The 25,281-nt window shown below is 39.6% G+C and overlaps 1 protein-coding gene across 2 annotated transcripts; it reads left to right on the top strand.

The window, feature by feature from the left end:
* The first annotated feature begins 11,343 nt into the window (after positions 1–11,343).
* On the top strand, positions 11,344–25,057 carry IRX4 (iroquois homeobox 4). 2 transcript variants are annotated; one of them, XM_031946104.1, is made up of 6 exons: positions 11,344–11,661; positions 17,748–17,907; positions 18,842–19,093; positions 20,364–20,473; positions 21,863–22,182; positions 22,604–25,057. In XM_031946104.1, the coding sequence occupies exons 2-6, from the start codon at positions 17,863–17,865 to the stop codon at positions 23,410–23,412; spliced, it is 1,536 nt and encodes a 511-aa protein (XP_031801964.1). In that variant the 5' UTR covers positions 11,344–11,661; positions 17,748–17,862; the 3' UTR covers positions 23,413–25,057. The 2 variants fall into 2 exon arrangements, with proteins under 2 accessions (XP_031801964.1, XP_003759635.1); XM_003759587.2 differs by lacking the exon at positions 11,344–11,661 and adding an exon at positions 15,453–16,139.
* Positions 25,058–25,281: the final 224 nt, after the last annotated feature.

Genomic DNA, 25,281 nt, shown 5'->3' with positions numbered 1-25,281 from the left:
TGAGGTACCATTCCCCCACTCCACTATTGGGGGTGCTTACACTAATACCTTTTATTTAAAAAAAATAAACTGATGAAGAAGAAAGAATCCCACCATAGAAACTTACTATGGGAAAAAGGAAGACCAAGATTCATCTTCAGAAGAGGACACTGAAGTACAAAAAGCTTCTACCTCAAAGAGTAATGTGAAATGGCTCCCCGCTCTGAGAGAATTTATAGAAAAGCTCAAAAAAATACATTGAGGAAAAACTAAAAAAGAAAGGAAAAAAGGAAGGAAGGAAGGAAGGAAGAAAAATCAACCAAGAAAAACATGATGATGGGTGGAAAATTATCCTACTAGAAAAGGAGATACAGAGTCTCAAAGATAAAAATATTTTTTTGAAAATTAAAATCAGGCAAAGGGAAGCCACTGAAGCTATGGGAGACTAAGAAATAACAAAATAGATTTTTTTTCAAAAATGAGAAAATAGAACAGAATGTAAAACATTTTATAAGAAAAATGACAGATCTGGAGAACAGAAGAGAAAATATAAGAATAATTGAATCACCTGAAAGTTGTGATCAAAAAGAGAACCTTGATACAATAAGCAGAAAATAATCCAAGAAAATTGTCCTGGAATGTTAGAACATGAGGGGAAAGTAGAAATAGAAAAACATTCCCTACTCATCACATCAATGAGATCATTTGTAGAAAACACACAGGAATATTATTGTCAAGTTTTGAAACCCCAGATCAAAGAGAAAATTTTGCCAGAAACAAGAAAAAAAAATTCAAATATGTTGAAGCTACAATTAGAATTGTACAGGACTTATCAGCAGCTACAATAAAAGATCACAGATCCTGGAATCATATCTACCAACAATCAAAAGAACTAGGCCTGTGACCAAAAATATCACATCCAGTAAAATTATCTATAATATCGAGTGAAAAAAATGGACATTCAACAAACTTGCCGATTTTCAGGATTTTCTATCAACCAAATCTGAACTTCAACAGTTCAGGATTTAAATTTAAACTATGTCAACATCAAATATCAATTTCAAAGAACTCAACATGGACAAATTGTCTACATAGGGACAAATTATGTTTTTTACATGGAAAATATATGCTATATGTTTAAAATTTACATCAATAATAGGGTAGCTCAAAAGAAAGATTGGAAGAGTTAAGGTAAAGAATAATAATTATGTTATACAAATAATGTGCAGAGGAAGAATAGAAACAGGCATTAGAAGAGGAAGAAGGGCTTGTAGTTCTGAAAACCTACTCACATAAGGAATGAGTTTAATAGGTAACACTACATACATACCATGAAGGGTATAACTCCCTCCAAAAGCTATAAAATTAAGGGGGGAAGGGATGAACAGGGTGGGAATAAAGACTAAGGGAAAAGACAAGGGAGAAATCCTTGGGTGGGGGAGGTTAAAAATATACAAGAAAAAAAGAAAAAGAAAAAGAAAAGGGGCAGCTAGATGGCACAGTAGAGAGAGTACTCTCAACTCTCTGAAGTCAGGAGACCCTGAGTTTAAATCTGGCCTCAGATGCTTAACACTTCCTAGCTGTATAACCCTGGGCTAATCATTTAACCTCAATTGTTTTAGGAAAAATAATAATAATAAATTAATTTTGAAAAAATGTTCTCTGTAACTTCTTTCAACTCAATTAAGCAAATATTTATTAACTGCCTGATTGACTCAGAGTAAATGTAAATAACAATTATTTCTGTTCTGGTCAGAAACCTAGAGGATTTTCTCCTTCAAGATTGATTTTTTTTTTTTTGACTAGATAAAAGAGACCATTCTTTGCTTCATTTTTTACCTAATCTTAATCACTGAATGCACATTGTCTCAGTCAAACTTAGACCTGGGAAAGACCTTAGGTTAAAAAGGTCAAAGCCTCCCTACTTCATCCAGGGCCATCTCCAGTCATCATGAGCTATATCTTTCCAATGGACCCAGATGACTCTGGAGGAGTGAGGCTGGTGACTTTGCATAGCCCACTCTTAAATCTAATTCATTTGCAAATCATGACATCATCTTCCTGATGTCATGTTTTTCTTTGAGAACTAAGGACAAACAAAAACTTATGAGTATAGTACCAGCTGCCCCAAGGGGAACCCAACTGGAACTGGCCAGTTGGGCTATATAACTTCTTCCTTCTTCCTTTTTTTCCTTCCTTCTTCCCTTCCTCCCTTCCTTCTCCTTTCCCTTCCCTTCTAGACCTTTCAAATTTACTGTCCTGTGCTAGGGAAAATAAAAAGATAAAGCTGCCCATAAACAGAGAATGATCGAGCTATTCATCTTTGCCTTTACCAGATAGTGGCTGAGCTTTTGAATTTTTCTTGTCTTTTGGAATTTCAAACTTTAAAACTTTTATCCATCTTCTAATCCAATTTCCCAAACAGTCATATACCTAAGTAGTATGCATACTAAGTGTATAGTAAAGAATAAGAAATTCAGTTTATAAAGGTTCATAGGTTTTAAAGCTACATGTAAAGGTGCAATCCCACAGTTTTACAAATAAAGAAACTAAGACCTAAAAAGTGGACAATACAGAAAAAGATGGGATTTAAGCACAAATATGCTGCCTCCGATATCATTGTTCTTTCCACTACGAAATTAATATTTTATGGAAGTATATTGATATTTAGAAACAGGTAACAAATCCTGTTGTTGTTTTTTTTAAATTAGTAGCATGTCAGCTTATATCACTTAAAAGACAATGATTAAAATAAAGGGTTATAGCATGGAGGGAGGCAAGGAAAGAGCACCTATATAAAGAGTTTCCATTTCTAGTCCTCCTTGACTGATCAATGGGGAATTTTGTCCTTATATCCCATTTTCCCTTCAAACATTAAACTAGTATTTCTGCATTCCCTTTTCTCTATTCTGGCATACCTCAAAGATATTGCTGGTTCAATTTCAGGTTACTGCAATAAAGTAAATATAACAATAAAGCAAGTCACACAAATATTTTTTTTTGTTTCACAGTGCATAGAAAAATTATGTTTGTACCATGTGGTAATCTATTAAATGTACAATATGTTATGTCAAAAAATTACACATCTTAATTTAAAAATACTAACCATCTAATTCTCACTAAAAAAATGCTAACAATCATCTGAACCCTCAATGAATCATAATCTTTTTGCAGGTAGGTAATTATTGCCTCTCTGTTGATGGCCACTATTGATCAGGGTGGTGGTTGCTGAAGGCTGAGGTGGCTGTGATAATTTCCTAAAATAAGACAACAGTGACATTTCCTGAATTGATTGACTCTTCCTTTCATAAAGAATTTCTCTATACTTTGTGATGTTATTTGATAACATTCTACCCATAACAGAACTTCTTTCAAAATTGAAGTCAGTCCTCTCAAATTTGGATACAACTTTAACAAATAAGGTTATGTAATATTCTTCAATATTTTCTATTCTCAAGGAATAGAGAATCCAAAGGAGAATAAGAGAAATACAAGGAAATAGCTGGTCAGTGAAGTAGTCAGAACTCACACAATATTTATCTATTAATTTGGCCATCTTATATGGTATAATTCATGGTACCCAAAATGATTACAATAGCAACTTCAAAGACCACTGATTACTAGAGCTTATAATAATAATGGACAATTTGAAATAGTACAAGAATTGCCAAAATATGACACAGAGATATAGTGTTGGGAAAATGGTGCTAATAGACATACTTGATTCAGGATTGCCACAAAAATTGAATTTGTTAAAAACAAGCAAACAAACAAACAAAAAATACAATATCTACAAAGAAAAATGAAAGGAAGCACAATAAAATGAGATATGCCTACAAATGAAGAGGGGAAATATAAATCACAGAGGAACCATTGTTCTTCTGTTCTTTGTGTTGATAAATATAATTTTGTGTGTATGTCTAACCCTATGATCTCAAGGATGTAAGGAATAGTTGGCAACTAAATATTCTGTACTAATGTAGATCAGCAACTTTTCTTCAATCTTAGATATTTGCTTTTATTATGTATATCTTTGTATGTATATATACATACACAATGCGTGTGTGTTTGTCATTTTTATAATCCTTTAAGGATAGTAAAATTATTTGACTACATAGTGCCCCCTTTGTGGAGTGCTACTCCCTCACTTATGCTTTCATTGCAGAGTTACATTCCAGAGGGCAGTTTCAGGAGTGTGTATGGAAGTTATCTCACTAAAACAATAGCATAAGCCCCTTCCTAGTATACTTCCTATGAATAAACAACGGGTAAACAGGCTTATTCCTCAACAAAAGCATTTAATAAAATGACAGGAAGGAGAAAAAATTCCTTCCCCATACAATCTCATCTGTAGGTAGCACTTGAACTCATCTTAATTATTAAAAGCCTCTATTAGAGTGTTCCATTTTCAATCCAACCCATCAGAGGAAAGGGAAGGAAGTGGAATGGTATTCATATTTTGTAAAGGGATGGAGGAGTATTAACATCTGTTTAACATATAAATACTTTGTTGCCTCTATTATCAATACTGTGCTCTCTCTTGACTATGAGAGGTAGAGGAAGAGAAATAAGAAAACAAATCTCTACCCCCACCAAAAAAAAAATTATATTTATATTAGAGGTAGTTAGAGAGCTCTGTGGGTAGAGTGCTGGAGCTTAAAGTCAGGAAGACCTGAGTTCAAAATCTAGTCTCAGAAATTTACTATGTGATTCTAGGTAAATCACAACCCCTATTTAAGCCAAGAAAATCCCAAGGAAAATATGGTTTTTGGGATTACGAAGAGTCAAACATGACTGAACAAAAAATATCTATGTTATCTTAATACATCCCTACCACAATCCTATGAGTTTCAGGGATTATGTCCTCTTTTTAAAGATGAAAAAATTGCAATTGAGAGAGAACTATTAAGAACATAAAAGGAGCAGAATTTGTCACATTCAAATAAATTGGTCTTCAAAAAGATCAGGAATAATCTTCTCATGTTAGTACTTTGCAGAAAGCTTCCCAAGACTTCTCAAACTAAAAAAGGAATCCATTGGAGACCTGATTGGTCACTCACACAGAATTATAGATTAAGAACTGTGTTGTATAAAGATTATCATTTCATAAAAGAGAACACAAGGGCCAGTGAAGTTAAATTATTTATTCAAGTTCACATGAATAATAAGAGGCAGAAGCAGAATTCAATCCCTTGTCTTCAAACTACAAATCCTTCATTCTGTCTTTCATCTCATTTCCTATAATATCTCTTTAAATCCAAATAAAGCCAAATGGCCCTCTTCACTTCCTTCCATTCAAACTCGTATAAAGCAAAAGGTCTATTATATTATATTTTGAACACCAGTTAGATTAAAATAAAGAAAACCTGCCAATGGCTTTCTAATAAAGTCATTTTATGTTTGACTAGTACTTGCCAGTATGAACTAGAAATGCAGAACACCATCCCTGACTGAAAAATGATTGCAATTCCTTTTTTTTTTTTTTTTGCAGGTTTCAACAACTTTCTGTATCATAAGGAGTAAGTGCATCTCTTGCTATCATATTCAAAAGGAAAATGAAAAGATTGCTTAAATGCATAAGTAATTGTAACTGATTCATTGATCTGAATACTGTTTAAAGTAAAACAGTAAGTATTTCTGTCACACTTTGAAGTTGAGCTCTGCAGTTCAGTTTCCTCCCTGAGGGTTACTTTATAGCCATTAAGAATATGTACCTTTTATCTGGTGCCTTCAATTAATTGAATTTCAAAAAATATTCTGAAATGTTTTTTTTTTTTTTGTTTTGTTTTTTTTTTTTTTAGAAAATCATTTCGTTCCTGGAGGACATTTTTGTGTGATTTATTGCTACAGTAATTAAAAGCACTGAACATTAGGCTGGTCACTGTTAGAACTCCTGCCTGCCTTTGGCTATATTGTAGTTAAGTCTAGATATTTGTCGTTTTCAAGACATTTTCCAACCAAGAAGATAAATTTTTATTCTTTTCATACTGCTTCTAAAATGTTAGCATACTTTCCTAAATTACTTCTTAAAGTGATCCCACCAGTATTTACATGGTAATTAAATATAAACAAAATTAAACTCTTCTATATTAAACAATTAAAGAAAGAAAATCCTAGAATGATAAATGTTTTCTGATTTTCTCCACACTTTCTCTATAGTATAATTGATGTCATAAAACCATCTTTACCATAAAACAACCCTCCCATGAACCCCTGATTAGAAGTTTTGGTGAAGTTAAAATGGCTACTTGGAATAATCAGTAGAGAGGAAGGCTTAACCTAAATTGAAAACAACATTCTAGTTTAAAAAAAAAAAATCTGAATCAATTACAGCACTTTATTTCAGAGAAATAAATTCTGCTCTTTAATTTATTCCTCTTTCTCTTCTTATTCCTCTGTTTCTCTGTTTCTTGCAGCCTTCTCTCTTCACTTTCTGCCTCTCAATGTCTTCCTTTTCCTTTCTTCTTTCTCCTGCTCATCTTAGGAAAAATTATTTTTCTGTTTTTATCAACCTATCTTTAAAAAATTAAGTGCACTTGGGAATTAGACTGCCAGAAAATGGATTCAAGTAAATAAACATTAGTGCTTGATAATATCTAATATTACTTGACATTTCCTGCTCAAGGAATTTTTTTCTTCCTCCTCCATGTCAAACACTAATAGAAAAACCAATAACATTCTATTTTCAAATGTCCAAATATTTTTCTGTATTTAAACTGTAAATGCTCATAATACCCATAACAAATTATTTATATTTATATTTAAATAGTTTTAAAATTGTGTTCCCTACTTAATATGAGCTCAGTTGATTATTTTTTATAATAAATCAGAAGACTCAAGATTATAAATTCCTAGGTAATCAAAGCACATTTTCTCTCATCTTTTAAATCTCTCTGTCTCTGTCTCTGTCTCTGTCTGTCTCTCTCTCATTTCTGTGTGTGTGTGTGTGTGTGTGTGTGTGTGTGTGTGGCAAAGACAGGTCTGGGTTCTTCTAGACCAATTTTCTGTTTTTTTAAGCATATTTGAATCAGAAGATTCATCAGAGGATAATAATTCTGCCTTTTGAACACCATATGCTTATCCTGATGATAAAGAATAATGAACAAATGATCCAAATGTTAGTCCAACTTCCTCAGAGCATGCTAACAAAAGAAAAATGCACACAACAATGAATTCTTGCAGTCAACCCACTAGCATTACTTTTCAAATACTCTGATCCTTCATTCTCCTTTTTCCATACCTCACCATGATTTCAAAATGATCTCCTCACAGGTCTATTCCTTGTTTTCATCTTTCAGGAATCCCCTTAACTAGGTGATTGCTTTGATTTTTTAAAGTACATTTTCCCAACAAGGTGTTTACTTTAATGCTTTTCTGAATCAACATTCTTTATTGTGAGGGTAAAGTGATAAAAAGATGGGATGGCCATCGTTGTGGCATAGGAAATAGTTCCCCCCCCCCATCATAGTTGTAGAACTCAAAAACAAATGGTAGGTGTGTCCCCAAAGATCAAACTTCAGTAGATGGAGGTTTTCATTTTATACTATGTCAGTGTTTGACTACAAGAAGTATTGGCATGCTTTCTGTAAACTTTAGGCCAAGAAGCAAAACCAAGATTAATACAGTACAACAAGTAGTGGGTATGTACTCAGAGGATTTGAGATCCAATCCTGCCTCTGATATTTACTACTGTGTGATATTAACTTCTTTGGAGCCTTGATTTCTTCATCTGTAAAAAAGATGGGGATGAATTCAATGACCACTGAAGTCTCTTTCAGCTTTTGAGCTATGAACTATGAAAGTCTAGAAATATATGGATGACTTTGACTTGGGTGCTGAAGTTTTCACACCAAATTCATTTCTTCTACTTCCTAGCTTAGCCTTTTGCAGTGTCTGGTTTGTCCCTGTAAAAGAGTCACCTGTCCTTTTTTTCAAATGCAGTGGGATGATGGGGAAAGACAGGGACTGTTTCTGGTATTCGCCCCTTTGCAGATGAAGACACCTGTATCTGTGTTAGACATGATTGTCAGGAATACCAGGAGACTTATTCAACTAACTATCTCACTTTCAAACCACTAGCTGTCTCTGCTTGTTTCTGCAGCTTCCGTTGAAGAAAGAAATCTAGTAGCAGTGGCCAAGCCCTACAGGGGCAGAAATATTTACTCAGATTCCTCTCTAGCTGCTTTGCCAACAGGAGAAACAAAAAAAGAATTGAAAGATGATCTGTTGGGGAACAAGTACTGACCAGAAGTCTCTGGGTACGGGGGTGGCAGGAACTCTGCCTTGTCAGTGGCATCCAGGCAGAGTGAAGTGTGAAGATTTGTCTAGAGAATACACACCCTGACCTAATGAAGACTATTTTTGTTGTAACTGCTGATGTTACAGCTGCTGCTGCTGGGGGACTATCTTCTGAATAAAATCATCCTCTCTAAGACTGGGTGGAATTTTTCCCCAGGGGACTCTTGGCAAGGGTCTTGGGGAATTTGCATCTTTAAACCAGAGTACAAGCAGAGATGGGCCTTGGAAATAAGGTGGGAGTATTCTACATAACCCCATTTCCTGTGAGGGTTGATAAAGTAGTGGATGGGCAGGAATGAGCTTCTAATCTTTCAATCTTCTGGGATTCTGATTCTAGGGTCAGAAATCTGATGGTTTGATTCTAAATCTAAATGCACTACAATACAATATTTGCATGAAAAGTAAAAAAGAAAGTCTTGGGAGTATCTTAGAAACAGAACAAGCAGCTGACACTTGTTCCCAAGGAGGGGTGATTTTGCTGCATATTGGACATCAATTTTTTTTTTTGTTTGTTTTTAGGATCCTATCCATTGGGAGAAGACCTCTAGCTATGGGGAAATGAATTTAATGGATAGATTTCCTATTTCTTTGCATGTTCATTGGAGTTTGTTTCTGTTTATGGTTCTTATTAAATAAATAATGCAAATATTAAACAAGTAAATTGGTTAAATAAGCCAAGTGGGGTTTAAACACTTTGTATGTCTCTCTTGTTTTGTTCTCATTTCCTAAAGAGAAATTAACAGAACAAGAACTAAAAGCTCTCATCGATACCTACCAGTCTGATGTAACTGAAACTATCTTTTCTTCCTTCCTCTTCTCGAGTTTAAACTACGTGCACTTTCTTCCACTTTTCTCCCTAAATGGAACCTAGATTTTGTCATCTAAAGCAAATAGATCACCTCAATTGAAAAAGGTCTAGATCCAATTTGGAATTTGGTTCTGGGGTGATAAATGAAATAGATACTTCCTTAAGAATAGTATCTCTCCTTAGGATATTTCTATCTCCTATATATATTTATATATATATATCTCCTATATATTTTTTTTCTATCTCCTATATATCCTATATCTCCTATATTTCTATCTCTTCATTCTTCAAGTCAATAGTAAATAGCCAATATTTTCATTCTTTGAAAAAAATGGTTCAAGTTCATTTTTCTGGGACCTAGATTCAGCTCCTAAAGGAGTAAAAAGAAAGGGCAACATAATAAGACTTGGAGAAATAGATTGTTGAACTGACTTTCTTTGTCTTTTAGTTTGGTTTTTTCCCCTTCTTTTGTGGTCACCTTGCCCTATCTTAAGGAAGGGGCAAACAAATACTTTTCCCAGTATGTTACTTGGTATAACAACTAGATGTTTTATTGTCTTCCTAGCATGTGGAGTAATGTTCCTAGTATTTTTCTTATATCTACTACCAAATTTAAAATGTCATTGCAGAGTAATATATTGTGAAGGAAAAACAAGCAAATAACTATACCAAGTGAAAATGACAAAGGAAGTGGGGGTATAAAGAAAAAAGTCATTCTCAATATAGTTTGTCTCAGAAAGTCATCATGAGTCTCTTTTTCCAATGAATTTTAAATATATTCTGTGATAGATATGAACTACATATCCCATATATCATATAATATGTGACTAATCATATATGTATATAAATACATATATTTATACATATATATGTATATAAATATATATTATGTATATATCATATACATAAATGATATGTCTTACTGTCTAAATGCTGAAAGTTTGGAACAAAGCCTTCTTATTTTAGGTAATAAAAACCTATGACTTATGCCTGCTGTAGCTATAGCTCCTGCTTTGTTCTTCCATTCCCTACCTGCCCTCCGTCTACAGTAATGCTAGCTAGTTGGAACCTTCAGCCTAAATCAGTAGGAGAGAAGGGGGAGGGGAAAGAGTATTTAAAAAAAAAAAAAAAAAACAATAAAAATTACCAGTCACTCAGAAACTTCCTTGCTGATAGTCTTGGAGGACTTAATCCTGGGCTTAGTGGCTCTTGAACTGATTACCATCCAGCTAGTCTTCTATTTTTCTCTCCTATCCCCTCAAAAGTAAAAGTTTTTTTTTTTTATTCTGACATATTAAAGGCTCATAGATCCCCTTACTTGAATGGTGGGTTTCCTAAATTTGAATGCTCCAGTAGAGCCCTATTCTGGACAAACACTCCCTTCCTTTAGGAGGGCCAGAAAAATGCTCCCTTCAATAGCCCTATTTCCTTGGCAGCTTCGAGGCTTGGGGCCATGTGCCTAAATTTAAATCGATTCTTCTTTGGCTGACCAGAAGCCCACTGAAGAAAAGAGTTGCTGAGGCAGGTATGGTGGAGTATGTATGGAGAAGAAAGCAGACAAATTGGGTTATATCACATCTAACTTCCCAGGGAAGGGGAGAAAGGAAGAAGGGGATAGTGACCTAGGTAAACATGGGATTCAAGTCTATTCTATTGTGAAGGGGAGGGAGAGGGTTCTTGGTTGCTGGTCCATAGATAATTTTCCCCAGAAGTCCTGTGGGCATCCTTAATAGAATAGGTAGAGATGCATAAGCTAAATTCACATCATTCCTCACAACACCGACCCACCCCCTCTTCCACCACCCCCACCACCCCCACCATTACCGGTTACTTTCTACCCTAGAGTTCGCTTGTGTGAGTGAGGTAGAGACTTGAAGAGAGAGGAAGCAAATTGAGCTCTTGCCATCTTTACTCGCTCTATTAAATTACGGTTTGCATATGGGTGCAGTTAATCAAAGCTTTGATAGATGGCTGTCTTACAGCGTGTACAACCTGGAGATGATTTGGTTAAACGGAGGACATCCGTGTCCTTTCAGAATCAATGCAATTATTGTTTGCCACCTCGACAACATCTAGAGCGGCAGCACTGATTTGACTGACCTGTTATTGATGGCGGTGTCCACTCTTCCTCCCTAACCTCCTTGAACCTCTGCAACCTCCTCCTCACCACTACCACCCCCAGCAAACATACACATCCCCCACCCCCAGCGTGCGCGCGCCCCGCCATTCAGACCAGCACTTAAAACCCCCAAGAATGCATAGGCGAGGTCGAGTTTTCAAAGGAAAAGTTGGGAACTCCTGCTCGCGTTGGAAAGTGTTAATCAGCAGGAAAGAGTGTGATCAGTGGAGCTATTCACTTGAACGTCACTCTGGTACAGGGGTTAGTGAAGTGATTGTGGCGCCTAGGGACTGAAGGAAGGCATATTCCACTCCAGTCAGGTGTTATACACTGAGAAATGTCTACATTAGTTCTCTATAGCTCTCCGCAAGTGAGCCGGTACAGGAAAGAGACCAGGACCCCAGCAATGGAAAAGCCCTCACGGGAAGATCAGAGTTGCAGCCTGGCTTGATCTCAGGTACAGAAATATCTCTCAACCCTCTCAACTCCCCAGTCCCCTCCCCAGTCCTCACACCTCCTCCAACCCCCCCCCTTTCCTTATACCCCCATGCCCCTCCCGACCTTCACTTCTTTTTGAAGAAATGGTTTTTTTCTCCCACAAAAAAGGAGGAGCTGAAAAGCGGGAAAGAGAAGCGGAGGTACATTGGTGAATTTTGTACAGTGATTACCTAAGACCTAGTGAAGTGGGGTTTGTGTGTGTGTGTGTGTGTGTGTGTGTGTGTGTGTGTGTGTGTATACGCGCGTGCGAGTGTTTTCTTAGGGAAAGGGAGAAGGATTCGACGTTTCCGCGAAAGTGAAGGTAGGGTACAGAGCTCCTCCAGGGTCCGGGCTCTGACAGCGCAAACTTTGCAGAAAATCGGATTTACTCTGATTGAAACAAAGTTTGGTTTCCACAAGAGGTGTGGTGGAGTGTATGTGTCGGGGGGCGGAAGGGGGGGAATGGGGATTTTAAGCCAAGTGCTGCCCACAGTTCAGAAAAAACAGGAAGAAGAAAGCGGAAGGGGGGAGGAAAAGGGGGGGGGGGGAGATGCCGCAGGAGGAAAGAAGCTAATAGTGGAAGCTTATGGATGAGTCACGGAGAATAATTAAGTCTAAGAGCCCATGGCTCCCCTGAGAACCATGTATCGACTAGTGCAGCGCCTTTGCCCCGGGACCCAGAGCGCCGAAAGGGCGTAGGGGGGAAAGTTAGGGGATTCAAGTTCTTGGAGCCCCAGTCCTTAGTTTCTTGGGTCACTTGGGAGGAAGATGAGGATTTCCACTGAGTAGTGATGGCACCTTAGGAGGAGGGGAGAGCTGGGTAGATAGAGGATAGTGAATGGGGTGGGGATGGGAGAATGGAGTTGACAATTAATTGTCAAGTAATGAAAGTGAATAAATTGAAAAGTACTTTATCTGAATCTGAGGCCTGTCTTCATGTACTCAGTCTATTATTTCCCTACCTTTCCAGCAATCTCCTTCCACCTGACCCTGAGAAATCAGGCAAAAACTACTAAGGAAAAGAAGAGACACTTCCTATGTCTTCCTCCCCCCACGCCCACCTTTCCACTACACTTCGCAGTTGCCAGGGTCTTTTAGATCACTCCTACCTCCTTACCTTGCCCTCTCTATTCTTTGAGCAAAGCGCTTGGACTCCCCGAATGGGCTCTGTTTTTTACCTATCCTGGAAGGGGTGGCATCCCTGGAAGCTCGAATTCCCACCACCTTCCTTCCACCATCCCAGGCCACTTAGAAATGGATTGTCTTGGCACTGACTGATTTCGTGTTTGTTTCTCTCCCAGAGTGGAGATAGGGAACAATCCTACCAGCCCCTGGCAAAAGTCATTCTTTGCCCTGGTTTTCCTGTCACTCCCCTACTGGACAAGGTAGTTTTTGTCCTTGCTGAGCTGTCAGAAACCAGATAGCCTAGGACAGTGAGTTTCTCATTCTAAAGTCCCTCTATGTATTCCAGAGAGCCCAAGTATTTCAAAGGAACTTCCACTCACATCACCTCTTGAATATGAGAAGAGGAAAACACATTCTAGTTCACTTGAGAGTGCCTACTATCTGAGGTTGCACAACTTCCAGGCTTGCCTCAGCTAGGATCACCACCAGTCTCCCTGACTCTCTGGCAGGGGCCTGCTCCAGCAAGGAGCTGACTTCTCCTTCTTACACACATGCACACATGCATAGACTAGAACACCCTACCCTTACAATTAGGTTTCAGAAACTCTAAAGAAGGTGAATTGTCCAGTCTTTTGTGGCTTTGACTTTCTTCTCCCTGTAGTGGTTCTAAGTGCAGGAGTGCTGAAATGGGAGGGGGAGGGGGGGGTAGCTTCGCAGGGACCCATAGGTATAATTAATCAATTCAATAGAGAGCATTGAACACTGTTGACACATGTAAAAGCATATTTGTGAATATGGCTTAATGTGTGTACATATGTGTATTACTGCATATGCATGAGTGTATAGATTGCAGGATATTTAAATAAATGAGATTCTAGCCATTCATACCACCATGGGACATTTCGGTGACTCCTTGTGACTTGGCAACAAGAACAAGCAAAAGGAAAACCACGATCCTGAGCTAGGGTTTCACCTTTTGTAGGGAAGGGGCTTTGGGACAATAATGCAAATGCAGAACATTTTCTTCCACTAAAATTCCTCCTCTGTGCTTTGGGTTAGAGATTGTCCCACAAAATTAGAGACAATTTAGATTAATATCTGTTTCAAAGCAAGGAGATGAAACTTCATCATGGGTTGGGGGATCATCTGGAGCATTTGAGCTCAAGCAACAAATCTACCAAGATGCCAGGCAGTCCCTAGTCAGGATTGACTAAGCAAAGACCAAGGTTAAGCTTACAGAGGAAAGTCGGGACCTAGAGAACTAAGACTTGGAAGGGAGAAAAGTAGAGGTGGAAAAGAGTAACTTCCAGTCTCTTGTTTAGTAACAGAAGTTGGGAATGACATTTCAGAAGAGCATTGACTGATCATGACACCAGGGAGACTCAGGGCCCTAGGGAGGGCAGAGAATTGTCAGTAGTAGGCCAGGCTGGGTGGAAAGAAACATGACAGAATTGTACAGTGATTAATAAAGGGACCTTCTGTGCACCCATAATAACACCTCCTCCTCCCCTCAAGGGGGAGGGAGTTGCAAAAGAATTGCATTAAGGCTGCTGTGTAGATTACTGTAGCTATATAAATAGATAAGGAATATACATATGGAATCTCATCTGGCATTTTAAAGATTAATAGATGTATCAGATTCTCAGTTTTTATGTAGTTCAGACATAGCATTGCTCCCTTGTTTTCACTGGAAGCAGAAGAAAAGAGGATAGATACCAGACACTGAAGAAACTGAGGAGTTGTAACAACTGTTTAAAAGGGATCATTGGCTCAATCTGCTAATTATAATGTTCAAGTAGGAGATAGACTGGAAAGGACATTGGGGTGTGTGTGTGTGTGTGTGTGTGTATGTGAACTAAGTGACTAGTCCCTGATGATTTAAATAAGCAAATTCCTCTACCCCAATCATTACAACCTCCAAACAATGTTACAGCAATTGGAGTCGAAGACAAAACAAATCTTAATGGAGACTTTTTTTCCTCTCCTGATACCCTTCTATAAATTATCTAATGCACCACTCATCTCCTAACTCCAGATTCTTTACAAGGTTGTAAACAAGTTATGTATTTAAAAAAAAACTATTAATTACTTAATTAAAATAAATGTCTTGTTCTGCTAGAGTGGGGGTGGGGGGAGGGAAGGAAAAGACCAAAGAGAATGAAAGAGACGGAGACAGAAAGATGGCCCGTTAGCTAGTTTCTTATTATTTACAAGAAGGTGATATTAGCAGTGCAGGTAAGAATGAAATAAACAGCTCGCTAAGAAATCAATACAGAATTCAAAAACAATTATTAATGTCATTTGACTCGTGTTCTTTTTATATTTCTCCCGGCTACAGACGCTAAACTGTCTGAATAATTTGCATGGACCTGCTATTCATTATTTCGGATGGCTTTCCTTTGAAAGCGGCTAGGACATTGCTTACTATAGTCTAACTCGATCCGAGAACTAGTATTTTCATCTGTAAATTAAAGCAATTACGCAGCAGATATTATATTATGTGTACTGTGGTCTCCAGATAGTCATCAATCACCTTCAATCGAGCTGTCAGAGTGGGCAGATTCGTTTCTGGGAGGCAGTCTTCCAGCTGGGGAGAAGAAGAGAACATCATCATTAATTAGAGTGTGACCCTGGGGCTATTCACATGTCTGAACCCAGGAATCTCTCTGAGCAAGTCTGCACACTACCGAACGGCAGTTCCCTTGCGCTGGGCTGCCAGGGCTCCCACAGGCTTACTCCCTCAGCTGCCCTCCGCGATCTGGGAGCGGTCCAGATCCATAAGAGTTCCTTTTGGTCTTCATTGACCCTCACTGAGCAGCATTTAGAAATGGGGGACTCCTCAGGTCTGATGGTGGACTGTTGGCTGTAGTTGCATTTTCGGTCTTTCTTTACTAAAGGGATAAAGGAAAAAGAAGGAAAGGAACCCCGAGGAAGCCGAGAGAACTGATTTTGTCAGTGGAGGGCAAGACGAATCAAAGCGCTATAATTATTAAGTGGCTTGAGATCCTTTTACAGTCTGTCCAATGGCTTAGATAAATCAGATTCTGAAAGCAGAATGTGACTTGACAGAGGTTCTCTAGTCTGGGATGGAATAAAGGAAGTCTTGGGATTGGTATTATCTGACTCTCTACCCCTACGCTCCTTCACCACTACCTAGGACTCCTCCCCACCCCCTGTAGAGGAGAGTATTTTGGCAGCTTCTGCGCTGGGGGCGGAGGGGAATCAGCCCTGGCTTGGAAACCGCAACTTAGCGGGGAGACTGTGAAAATAATGGACGAGGGGTTTTCGTCTCCTTGCTCCCAGAACAACTTTAAAGGGCCTTCGTGCCTCCATGTAAGTGAGTTTTTTCTTCCTCCAATCTGCCACACGGGGAGGTTGGGGGGGGGGGGGGGGGGCGGAAGGGGTATAAGATCTTTATTACAGGGTTGAAGAGGTTTCTAGATGTGTGCGACATCTTTTACTAAGGGAGGATAGATTTGACTAAGTCTTACGACCGCTCTCCACTATGAAGCTATGAATTTTTTAGCTCCTCAGAGAAAAGAGGAGGGAGGGTCCTATGCGTAAGAAGAAGGGGGAACGACAGTGACAGACAGAAAGTAGAACCTCAGGGGACATGCTAGGGGTTACTACTGACTTGGAGGCAAGGGGACCCGGTGGGAGCTGTTTGGGACCTTATACTTGGAAGGGGATTTAAAAGAAGTGGTTTGTGTTTGAGTAACTTGTTTCAAAGAGTCTCAGCGATGTCCCAGAGGGGCAGAAAACTTTGTTTCACTTTCCTCGAAGCAATCTGAATGAATATTCAAGACCTATAGTTAGATTAGTTCTTACTCAGAGAGCTAGTTTGGACTTTAAAAAACATTTAATTTAAAACTTTCACATTAGAGATAAGAAAACTTAAGCTCACAGAAGTAGTCAAGGTTTTGGGGAGGAGAGCATTAAACATTCACTCTTTAAAAAGAGATTTGGAAAGAAAATGTAGAAAACTCTTAAGGGAGATATTTATTCAGAAAACCCAAATTAGGATTAGGTTGTTAGGATAATGTAGAAAGACGTCTTAAAATACATCGAGAAATATATATGTGCGTGTGTTTACCCATTTAAAAAACAAGAATTGTGTTTGAGGTTTTTCTCCAGTTTCATTGCCCTGTAAATTGCTGCCTGCAATTAATTGTCTCGTATTCTGAGCCTAAGAGTTTTACATTCAGTAACCCATCTGGAGTAAAGGATACAAAGAAAATAGAAGTCGTTGTCCTGTGGTTTATTGCCAATGTTAGTGCTAATTTTAACTGTTGATTAAATCTTAAATGAAGACTCACTCGTGTGTCCCTTCATATGTCTCATTTGTAATTGAGACTAATTATTACAGTGGGGTGGGAAGAAGCAGCTGCTCATTAATTAATTTCTAATTAAAAGTGCTTACCATTCTTCAGTGACTAAGGAGAAAAAAAACCATTAGTCGGTGTAATATTGATTCTTCAGATGAAAACCATAAAAAGTGCTATTTGTTTTTTGAGTGTATTCCCCACTTGCATTCACGTTTTCTATGCAGTCATAATGCAGGTTTGTGTATTCTTCACACACACACACACACACACACACACATACACACATTCAGATGTGCCTCAAATGAATATTAAACCTTCAGTCAGGTCAGTTTGAGTAGGTTTATCTGACGTCAGTCTTCGCTGTTTAAAACAATGTACATCCGACTTGACATGTTTGCCCGCGAGTTTTTTTTTTTTTTTTTTTCTTTTTTCTTTTGAAAAATAAGTATTTGTATCGCCAAGGGTTAGCCGATCTCGGTGCCCGGTATAGCTATTTTCCTGGACTAAACGAATAGCTGCAATCACTATAGATCACTTTTTACTCAGTTTAAAAAAAAAATAAAACTTTAAGATGTAAGTAGATAAATTAAATATGTGTTCTGCTTCGTCCTATAAGCATCTAGGAACCTCTGGTCACCAATCAGTGGGTACGGTAAAGCAGAATCCAGCTGCGGTAGCGTGTTAGAGCAGACGCCTCTCCTCGCTCGTTGATAACCGGGAACTTCTGTACCATGTCATACCCTCAGTTTGGATACCCTTACTCTTCTGCACCACAGGTAAGACCTGATGGTCCACGGAGAATAAATGATTGAATGCCAATGATTATTGGTCACTTCCGAGCGGGCTGCGGGCTGCGGGATTGCTTGGGTAAACAAGAGCTATTAGAAGAGCGTGAAATTGGTTAAACCGCGGTGCTGCCGATGTTCGGGGAGAAAGAGAGAGAGAGAGAGAGAGAGAGAGAGAGAGAGAGAGAGAGAGAGAGAGAGAGAGTTAGGTTCCTCTGCCTTAGTGATTTGGAGAAGGAAAAGAGCTCGTAGTAGAACCTGGAGGAGAGGAATTGGGTTGGGAGAGAGAACAAGATTGAAGGGATGGGGGGAGGGGAAAACTATTCCCCCTCCACGTTTCACTTACTCCTTTAGATCTTGTGTTTTTGAAGAAGAAACAGCAAAGTGCCTTAAAATGAGTAATTGCAGTCACTTTGGGGAATACCCCAAAGACAGCAGGTTAATAACAGATGTGAATGTTTGTCTCAGTGTGGCCATTTCAAATCTGGAGCTAATTGTAAACACGGTAGTTTAAGATAAAGGATTCTAAGGGTAGGGCAATCTTTTTGTGGCAAAAGGAGTAAAACTATTTTAATGTGGTGACGATGCAAAAAAAAAAAAGTTCCTTTAAAGAAGGGAGTTTAAAGAGAATGTTTCACCTATATACTCTGGACAGTCAGAAGCCCCTCTTTCCCAAAATACATTCCCATTAGATAATGGGGGGAAGGGGGGGGGGGGAATGTACCAGTCGAGGTTTCTGTGTTCACGAAAGAACAAGTATAGCTGTACATTTTAAAATATCCTAGGTCATCCGCTGCAAAAAAGTAGTGAACAGAAACCCCCTCCCTCCTTTCCTATTAGGCATTTTTCTGTGGAAATTTATTCTTTCTCACTAATTTCAGCCCAAGCACCTACTCTACCCTCAAAATCTCTTTCCTCCTTCTAGTTCCTGATGACCACTAATTCCTTGACTACTTGCTGTGAGTCCAACGGTCGGACGTTAGCAGACTCGGGGGCAGCCGGCTCAGCTCAGACCCCAGTCTATTGTCCTGTATACGAAAGCAGGCTGCTGGCCACAGCGAGGCACGAGCTCAATTCCGCAGCTGCCTTGGGAATGTATGGAAACCCTTACACCGGCACCCAGGGCTACGGAAACTACGTTACCTACGGCACTGAAGCGTCTGCCTTCTATTCTTTGGTAAGCTAAGCTCTGGACCCGGGGTGGTGGACTCGGGGATAGTCCTCACACAAACTTGGCCCTTATGATGCCCAGGATTGAGCTAATGTAATGACAGATGCTAGTGATGCAGGAGCTACAGAGGCTTAGAGTTTAAAGGGGGGGATGGGGGAAGGATAAAGGGAAATGGAAAGGGGAAGTGAAGAGAGGGAAAGAAAGAGAGAGAATATTAGAGAATCTTTTTTTTTTCCATATGGAACTATTCCCTTGCAATGTAGATGGTTTGAGATAGGTATTGTTGATAACTGAAAGTTCATGTTCAGCATTCTCAAATTCTTTGGTTTTATATGTTCGTGGAGACTGGGGTCTTCTCCGTAAAAGTAGTAGAATCAATTACTCAAAAAATTGCTGCCTCCTAGGTGCTAGGGAGTAATGGTACTAATGACAGATGCTAGTGATGCAGGAGCTACAGAGGCTTAGAGTTTAAAGTTGCATGTGTCCAGGTCCCCAAGAATCGATACACCTTCGAATGAGCTTTTCCTTTGGCATCATTATAGTGAGGGTTAATGTGTCTATTGATCTCCCTCCCGCTGAAATTCCACAGTACTTGGGATTAAAGTCTTGGGAATCAGTCGTCCTCCTCACTCACCCACCACCTCTCATTCCAGGCCCCAAGCTCAACTCTAAATCCTCCCAGACTTGAACTTCTCTATTACCCTCCTCCTCTCTTCCCTGCTTTTTCTGCCTATTTACCTTCCTCTCCTCCCTCCCTTTTTCTCCTTCCTCATTTTTGTTTCTTATCCCCAAATTAATAAGCATAATTCTAGGTCGGAAAAGACAGAACCTTTTTTTTCTCCCCAGAGCAATTGAATAAGTCAATTTCAAGCAAAATTTCTTTAGGTCACTAGAGTTCTGTGTTCAGGCCTTATGCTTAGCTTTGGAGGCTAAGCATATGCAGGAGATCATAATATTTATGAACTAAACATGTTGGTTTCTTGTTCCATCCTCAGTGTGTTCCTCATTACCAGAGGAGGTGGATATGAGGAGAAGAGGGAAAGGGAGAGAAATGCAAAATAGTTTTATTTCCATTTTCAACTTCCAGTCTGTGGCACTCAGAGTTGGCATACACTTTGTAAGCTAATAAAGACTTCAATGGAACTTTATTTTCAGTAGAGATATTACTAGGGACATATTCTGTATTCCATCAGAAATGTAAGCAGATTAGTGTCGTTTAATTCCCCTTGAGAAATAAAAAGATTAATAAACCGACAAGCTTGATTTAATGTTACAGAATAGTTTCGACTCAAAAGATGGGACAGGATCTGCGCATGCGGGCATCACCCAGGCTGCAGCCGCTTACTATCCTTATGACCACACGCTCAGCCAGTATCAATATGACAGGTAAGAAGCAACAATTAAAGAGGTCCATCGAGGAGGAAGGGCATTGAGTGTGCTTTTGCTCCATAACACCATCCCTTGCGAATTTCAAAGGGAATATTTCCCACATATATTTTTCGGGCTATTAAGTATCGGTGGGTTGCCATACACTGGCGACTTTCTTCATGTGACCATTTATTTTTTGGAAAGTGACTATGCAAAAGCAAGAGGCAATCTCTCCCACATCCTCTCCTGGGTCTGTGGAGAGATTACCTTAGCTGTGGGGCCTGAGGAATGGTTCAGCAAATTACGGTGGCTAGAACTGCCCAAGAAGTATAATATGTATCAACTAGTACGGTCTTGTGAGTTTTCATATTTGGCTGTTGAAATAAAACATCTGGTTTAAATAGTATAAAAGGTGGTGGGCTCAGGGGCCGAAACACCTGAAGGTCAGCCCAAGGGATACTGGAGGTGGAAGGAGAAAAGAAGTGGAATGGAAATACAAGCCCCAAAGGGAGCTTAAGTCCCTCTTCCATAGCTAAAAAATATGCTGATTAAACACACTCATACTCAGTCAGGCACCCAAGTCCCCAGACAAAACTCTCACTGAGATTTCCCTTTCTCTTCCTTTATGGATTGGGGATTGGGGGTATCACTTCTGTAGCAAGATGTTTTCAGTGTGACAAAATGGCCATCTAGCCTCTCACCCCAGGGGCTCCTACCCATCTGGGTACATACCATCCGCCAGATTCTCCTTTTCCCGAGGTGCCTGTTATATTTTATCCTCTCTCTCTCTTTCTGAAATCTTTCTTGTTTTGAATTCCTTTCAGATGGATTGGACCCTGAGGTAGGCCCTTGACCCTTCATGCATTCATACTCAAGTCACTCGTTACCTTGCCGTTTTTGTTAACTTTAAACTTGAAACCCCACTTAAGCCATTTCAACCCTTTTCACCCATTGGGCACTAGTGACCTTTCTGGGCTGTATACATTAAATATTCAGGTCCGGTCCCTCCGTCATCTTCTGCATTTCACTTTTATATTTTCCCGAACAAAGGGGTAGTAGGGATGACTAATAAAGGAATTCTGTTAAAAAGACGTCTGTTAACATTTATGCCTTGAGGTCATTTAAATAACTTCTATTTGAGAGCGGCTTATCAAACTGACCAACAAACTTATCTGTGCTCCAGTGCTCTTCTCTTTTAAGGTTTTAAAAGATTTTTATCTCCCCATGTGTGTTTAAATTAAAAACAAATATTATCTGCCCACCTAGTACCTCAAAAGTTACAGCACCAAATAAACAGAACTGAACCCAGGATTCTCCTGCCTTGGTTTAATTTTCTGACACAGTCTTCACGTTGTAGTCTGTCTGACCCAGGTTACTTTGCCAACATCTCTCTCCTCCATTTCCCAGGTACGGTACCATGGATGGTGGAACAAGGAGAAAAAATGCTACCAGGGAAACCACAAGTACCTTGAAGGCCTGGCTTCAGGAGCACCGAAAGAACCCTTATCCCACAAAGGGTGAGAAGATCATGCTGGCTATCATCACTAAGATGACCCTCACCCAGGTCTCCACTTGGTTTGCCAATGCCCGAAGGAGACTCAAGAAGGAGAATAAGATGACTTGGCCACCTCGAAACAAATGTTCAGATGAGAAGAGGCCCTATGAGGAGGAAGAAGAGGGAGAGGAAGAATCCCAGGAAGAACATATCAAAAATGAAAAGAATGATGGTTGGTTTGAAGTGATAACATTTGACTCTGGGTAGGCAGAAGGAAGGGAATGATGGATTTTCAATCTAATTATGTGTGCTGGTGGCTGTAGCGTTGTAGAATGAGAAGATACTTGTTGTAATGTTCCTAAAGGATAGAAGAGAGCAAACAATATGTTTTTTTTCTAAACCCTTGGTCATCTTTTGACCCACTGTGGGGAATCACTGCCCTTCCCCATACTATCTTTTAGAACAATCGGGAGAGAAAAAGAAAAGAGTTAGAGGCAAGGAAAGATTTTCCTTGCTTCCCTTGATTCCTTATTGAGCGTCCCTTTAAAGATCTGGGTTAGGATTTAGTGGAGATGAACAGGAAAATATTCAATGGCTTTGTTTAACTTGCAGATGTCTCTCTTTTTGCTTTCCCCCACGCCTACCCTAAATAGAACGCGTTCGAAAGGAGGAGAAGGAACTCGAACTAAGTGACTTAGATGATTTCGACCCCATAGAATCGGAGAGCTCAGAGTGCGAACTGAAGCCGGCTTTCCAGCACCTGGACAGCGGTCACATGCGGGCTACTTCTGGAAGCGTAGATTGCCCAGGAGACCTTTGTAAAGAGTCTGCCACCTCTCTCAAAATGTCGGTCCCTGGAGGCGTCCAGTTGGAGGAAGATATGGAGCGAGCCAAAAACTGTCTCAAAAGCGTAGTGGATGAGTGTGAGCAAGATCTAGTAGTGGGAGGGCGACAGAGGGGCTGCGATTCTAAAATGTGCTTTCAGCAGCCGGGGGAGTCCCAGATACTGGAGGCCAAGCCCCGTATCTGGTCCCTCGCTCACACAGCCACTTCTCTTAACCAGACTGAGTACCCATCCTGCATGTTGAAGCGCCAAGGACTCTCCACTTCTTCCTCATCTGCCTCCTCTTCTTCCTCCATTGCAGTCTCGGCTCCCAGCGGCCTCGAAAGGCACCAAGATTCCCCTGTCACCAGTCTCAGAAACTGGGTGGATGGAGTCTTTCACGACCCCATATTCAGGCACAGTACTTTGAATCAGGCCTTGAGTAACACCACAGTGTCCTGGGCTACCACCAAAGGAGCAATACTGGAAACGGGAGCCCTAGGACGCTCTCTGGGGAACAGCACGGACATGCTAAAGGGACATCTGGCAAACTTCCCCCCACACCACCACCACCACCACGACTCCAACAAGGAGCTCCTCTCCTTTCCCAAATCTGGCAGCAAAATGTTCTGTTCTTAACAGCCCCGCCCCAACTGGGGCCCAGAACGTTCTTATCCTAGGCAGAAGTGGACACAAACTTGAAAGGAGAGTGGGGGAGGGGGGTAATAGGGCGGGGAAGAGCTTAAGTTTGAAGAATAAACTTTTTTTTTTCTACAAATAAATAAATAAATAAAAATAAGGCTAACACAAATCAAGAAGCAAGTAAACCAACCATGTCAAACCAAGTAATCCAAAATAGACGATTTAAAAGTCTGTTTTGCTTAGGCTTATCGGAGAGACTATTTTCATTCCGTCTTGAGAAGAGTTTCCCTTGCCTACAACTTTGAAAAGAATCAGTGCCGGGATCCTTATTTAACTTCATGTCTAAAGAAAAAAAGAAGGGGGAAAACGCGTGCTATATTTTAGGAGTACTTAACAAACAGAAAGTTTACATCCAAAGGTTTACATTGAGGCAATGTTTCAATACCGTTTCAACCGTGAGTTTTACATTTCAGGCATGCCAATATTAGTTATAAAGACTTTTCAGACTTTACCCTTCTGATTTCATTGTTAACATATAATTCTCACAAACAGCACTTCTCCCAGGTTTACACTATTGCACAAACTTAACCTTGCAAATAAGATGTTTTGAAGAGGTATGTTCACATCAATGGATTGTCTGTTTCAGAGGTTTAAAATAATAATACTAATAAAACAGAGTGATGGTGTTTTGCATTGCCCTATGACTAAATTCCAAATTTAGAATTTATACTGGTAAATGCTCCAATGGTAATTTCTGAGATGCTATCAATCTCAAAACATAGAAGTGGGGAAGAGAAGAGAGATAGATATTTACTGATTCTTCATAATCAGTAAAGTAGCCTGTACTAATTTAAGATTTATATTTAAACAAAGACTAGGTAATCACCTGCATTTTGTTGTTGTTTGTTTGTTTGTTTTGAGGAGGGGAGGAGGAACTCAGGACCATTACACTTTCTAAAAATCTTTTCAAACAGAACATTCTGGAACCCAAGAGAAATTGGATTTCTTTACCCCATGAGCATACCAATAGTTTAACCCCTGAAGTTCCCCATTGGCTATTTGATAGCTAAGAGAGGAACAGACCCCCTCTTAGTGGATCTTCCCAGCTGGAAAGAACTCAGTTCCATCCATCACCACTGTTTGATGACTGACAGCTTCTCACCCCCCCCCCCACCTTCACCTCCAAAGGGAAAACAAACTGTTCAGTTAGTCATATGTCCATCCTTTAAAAATCAATCCAAATTCTGTGCACTAAATTTGAAGCATTAAATGAGTAGGGGAAAGGGTGGTTGCAGTTAAAGACTTTAGAAAGGAGGGAGGAGAACGTGGGTCTTAGGCCTTGGAAGTCTTGGAAGGGTGCAGGATAGGAGAATCTCCTAGCAAAGAAAGGATTGGGGTGAGGAAAGTGCAAGTGTATCTCTCCAGTCCCAACATCAGCAGAAGCTCCCGAAGTAGTGCAAAGTCATTGTTTCACATAGAAAACGTGGTGTTGATTTTTTTTCCTCTCCTTTTCTCAACCGACTGTTTGAGCTTGGAGCTCTTCTAGTAACGTGGAGAGGTGGAGAGCCGCTAACTCCACATGAATATTTCAGCATTTCAGGACAGATGCTTTGCGGGTTTTGACATTAAATAGAGAAGAAGGTTTTCTGCATGTGAATCTCTCAGGCCACTAGCCATTTAGTTCGAATAAGCCTTTTAAACATTTTCCTTAAGATACCGAATGAAAGTTAAAAAAAAAAAAAAAAAAAAAAAAAAAAAAAAAAAAAAAAAAAAAAAAACTTCTTGGCATCCGAGAAGTAGGCAAAAGTTGAGTACCAGTCAAGTCACAGAAAGGGATGATAAAAAGATATTTCAGAGAAGAAAAAG

This window comes from Sarcophilus harrisii, chromosome 1, assembly GCF_902635505.1.
Source record: "Sarcophilus harrisii chromosome 1, mSarHar1.11, whole genome shotgun sequence".
NCBI lineage: Eukaryota > Metazoa > Chordata > Mammalia > Dasyuromorphia > Dasyuridae > Sarcophilus > Sarcophilus harrisii.
Note: the sequence above shows the minus strand (reverse complement) of the source record. Positions and strands in the feature narration are given on the sequence as shown.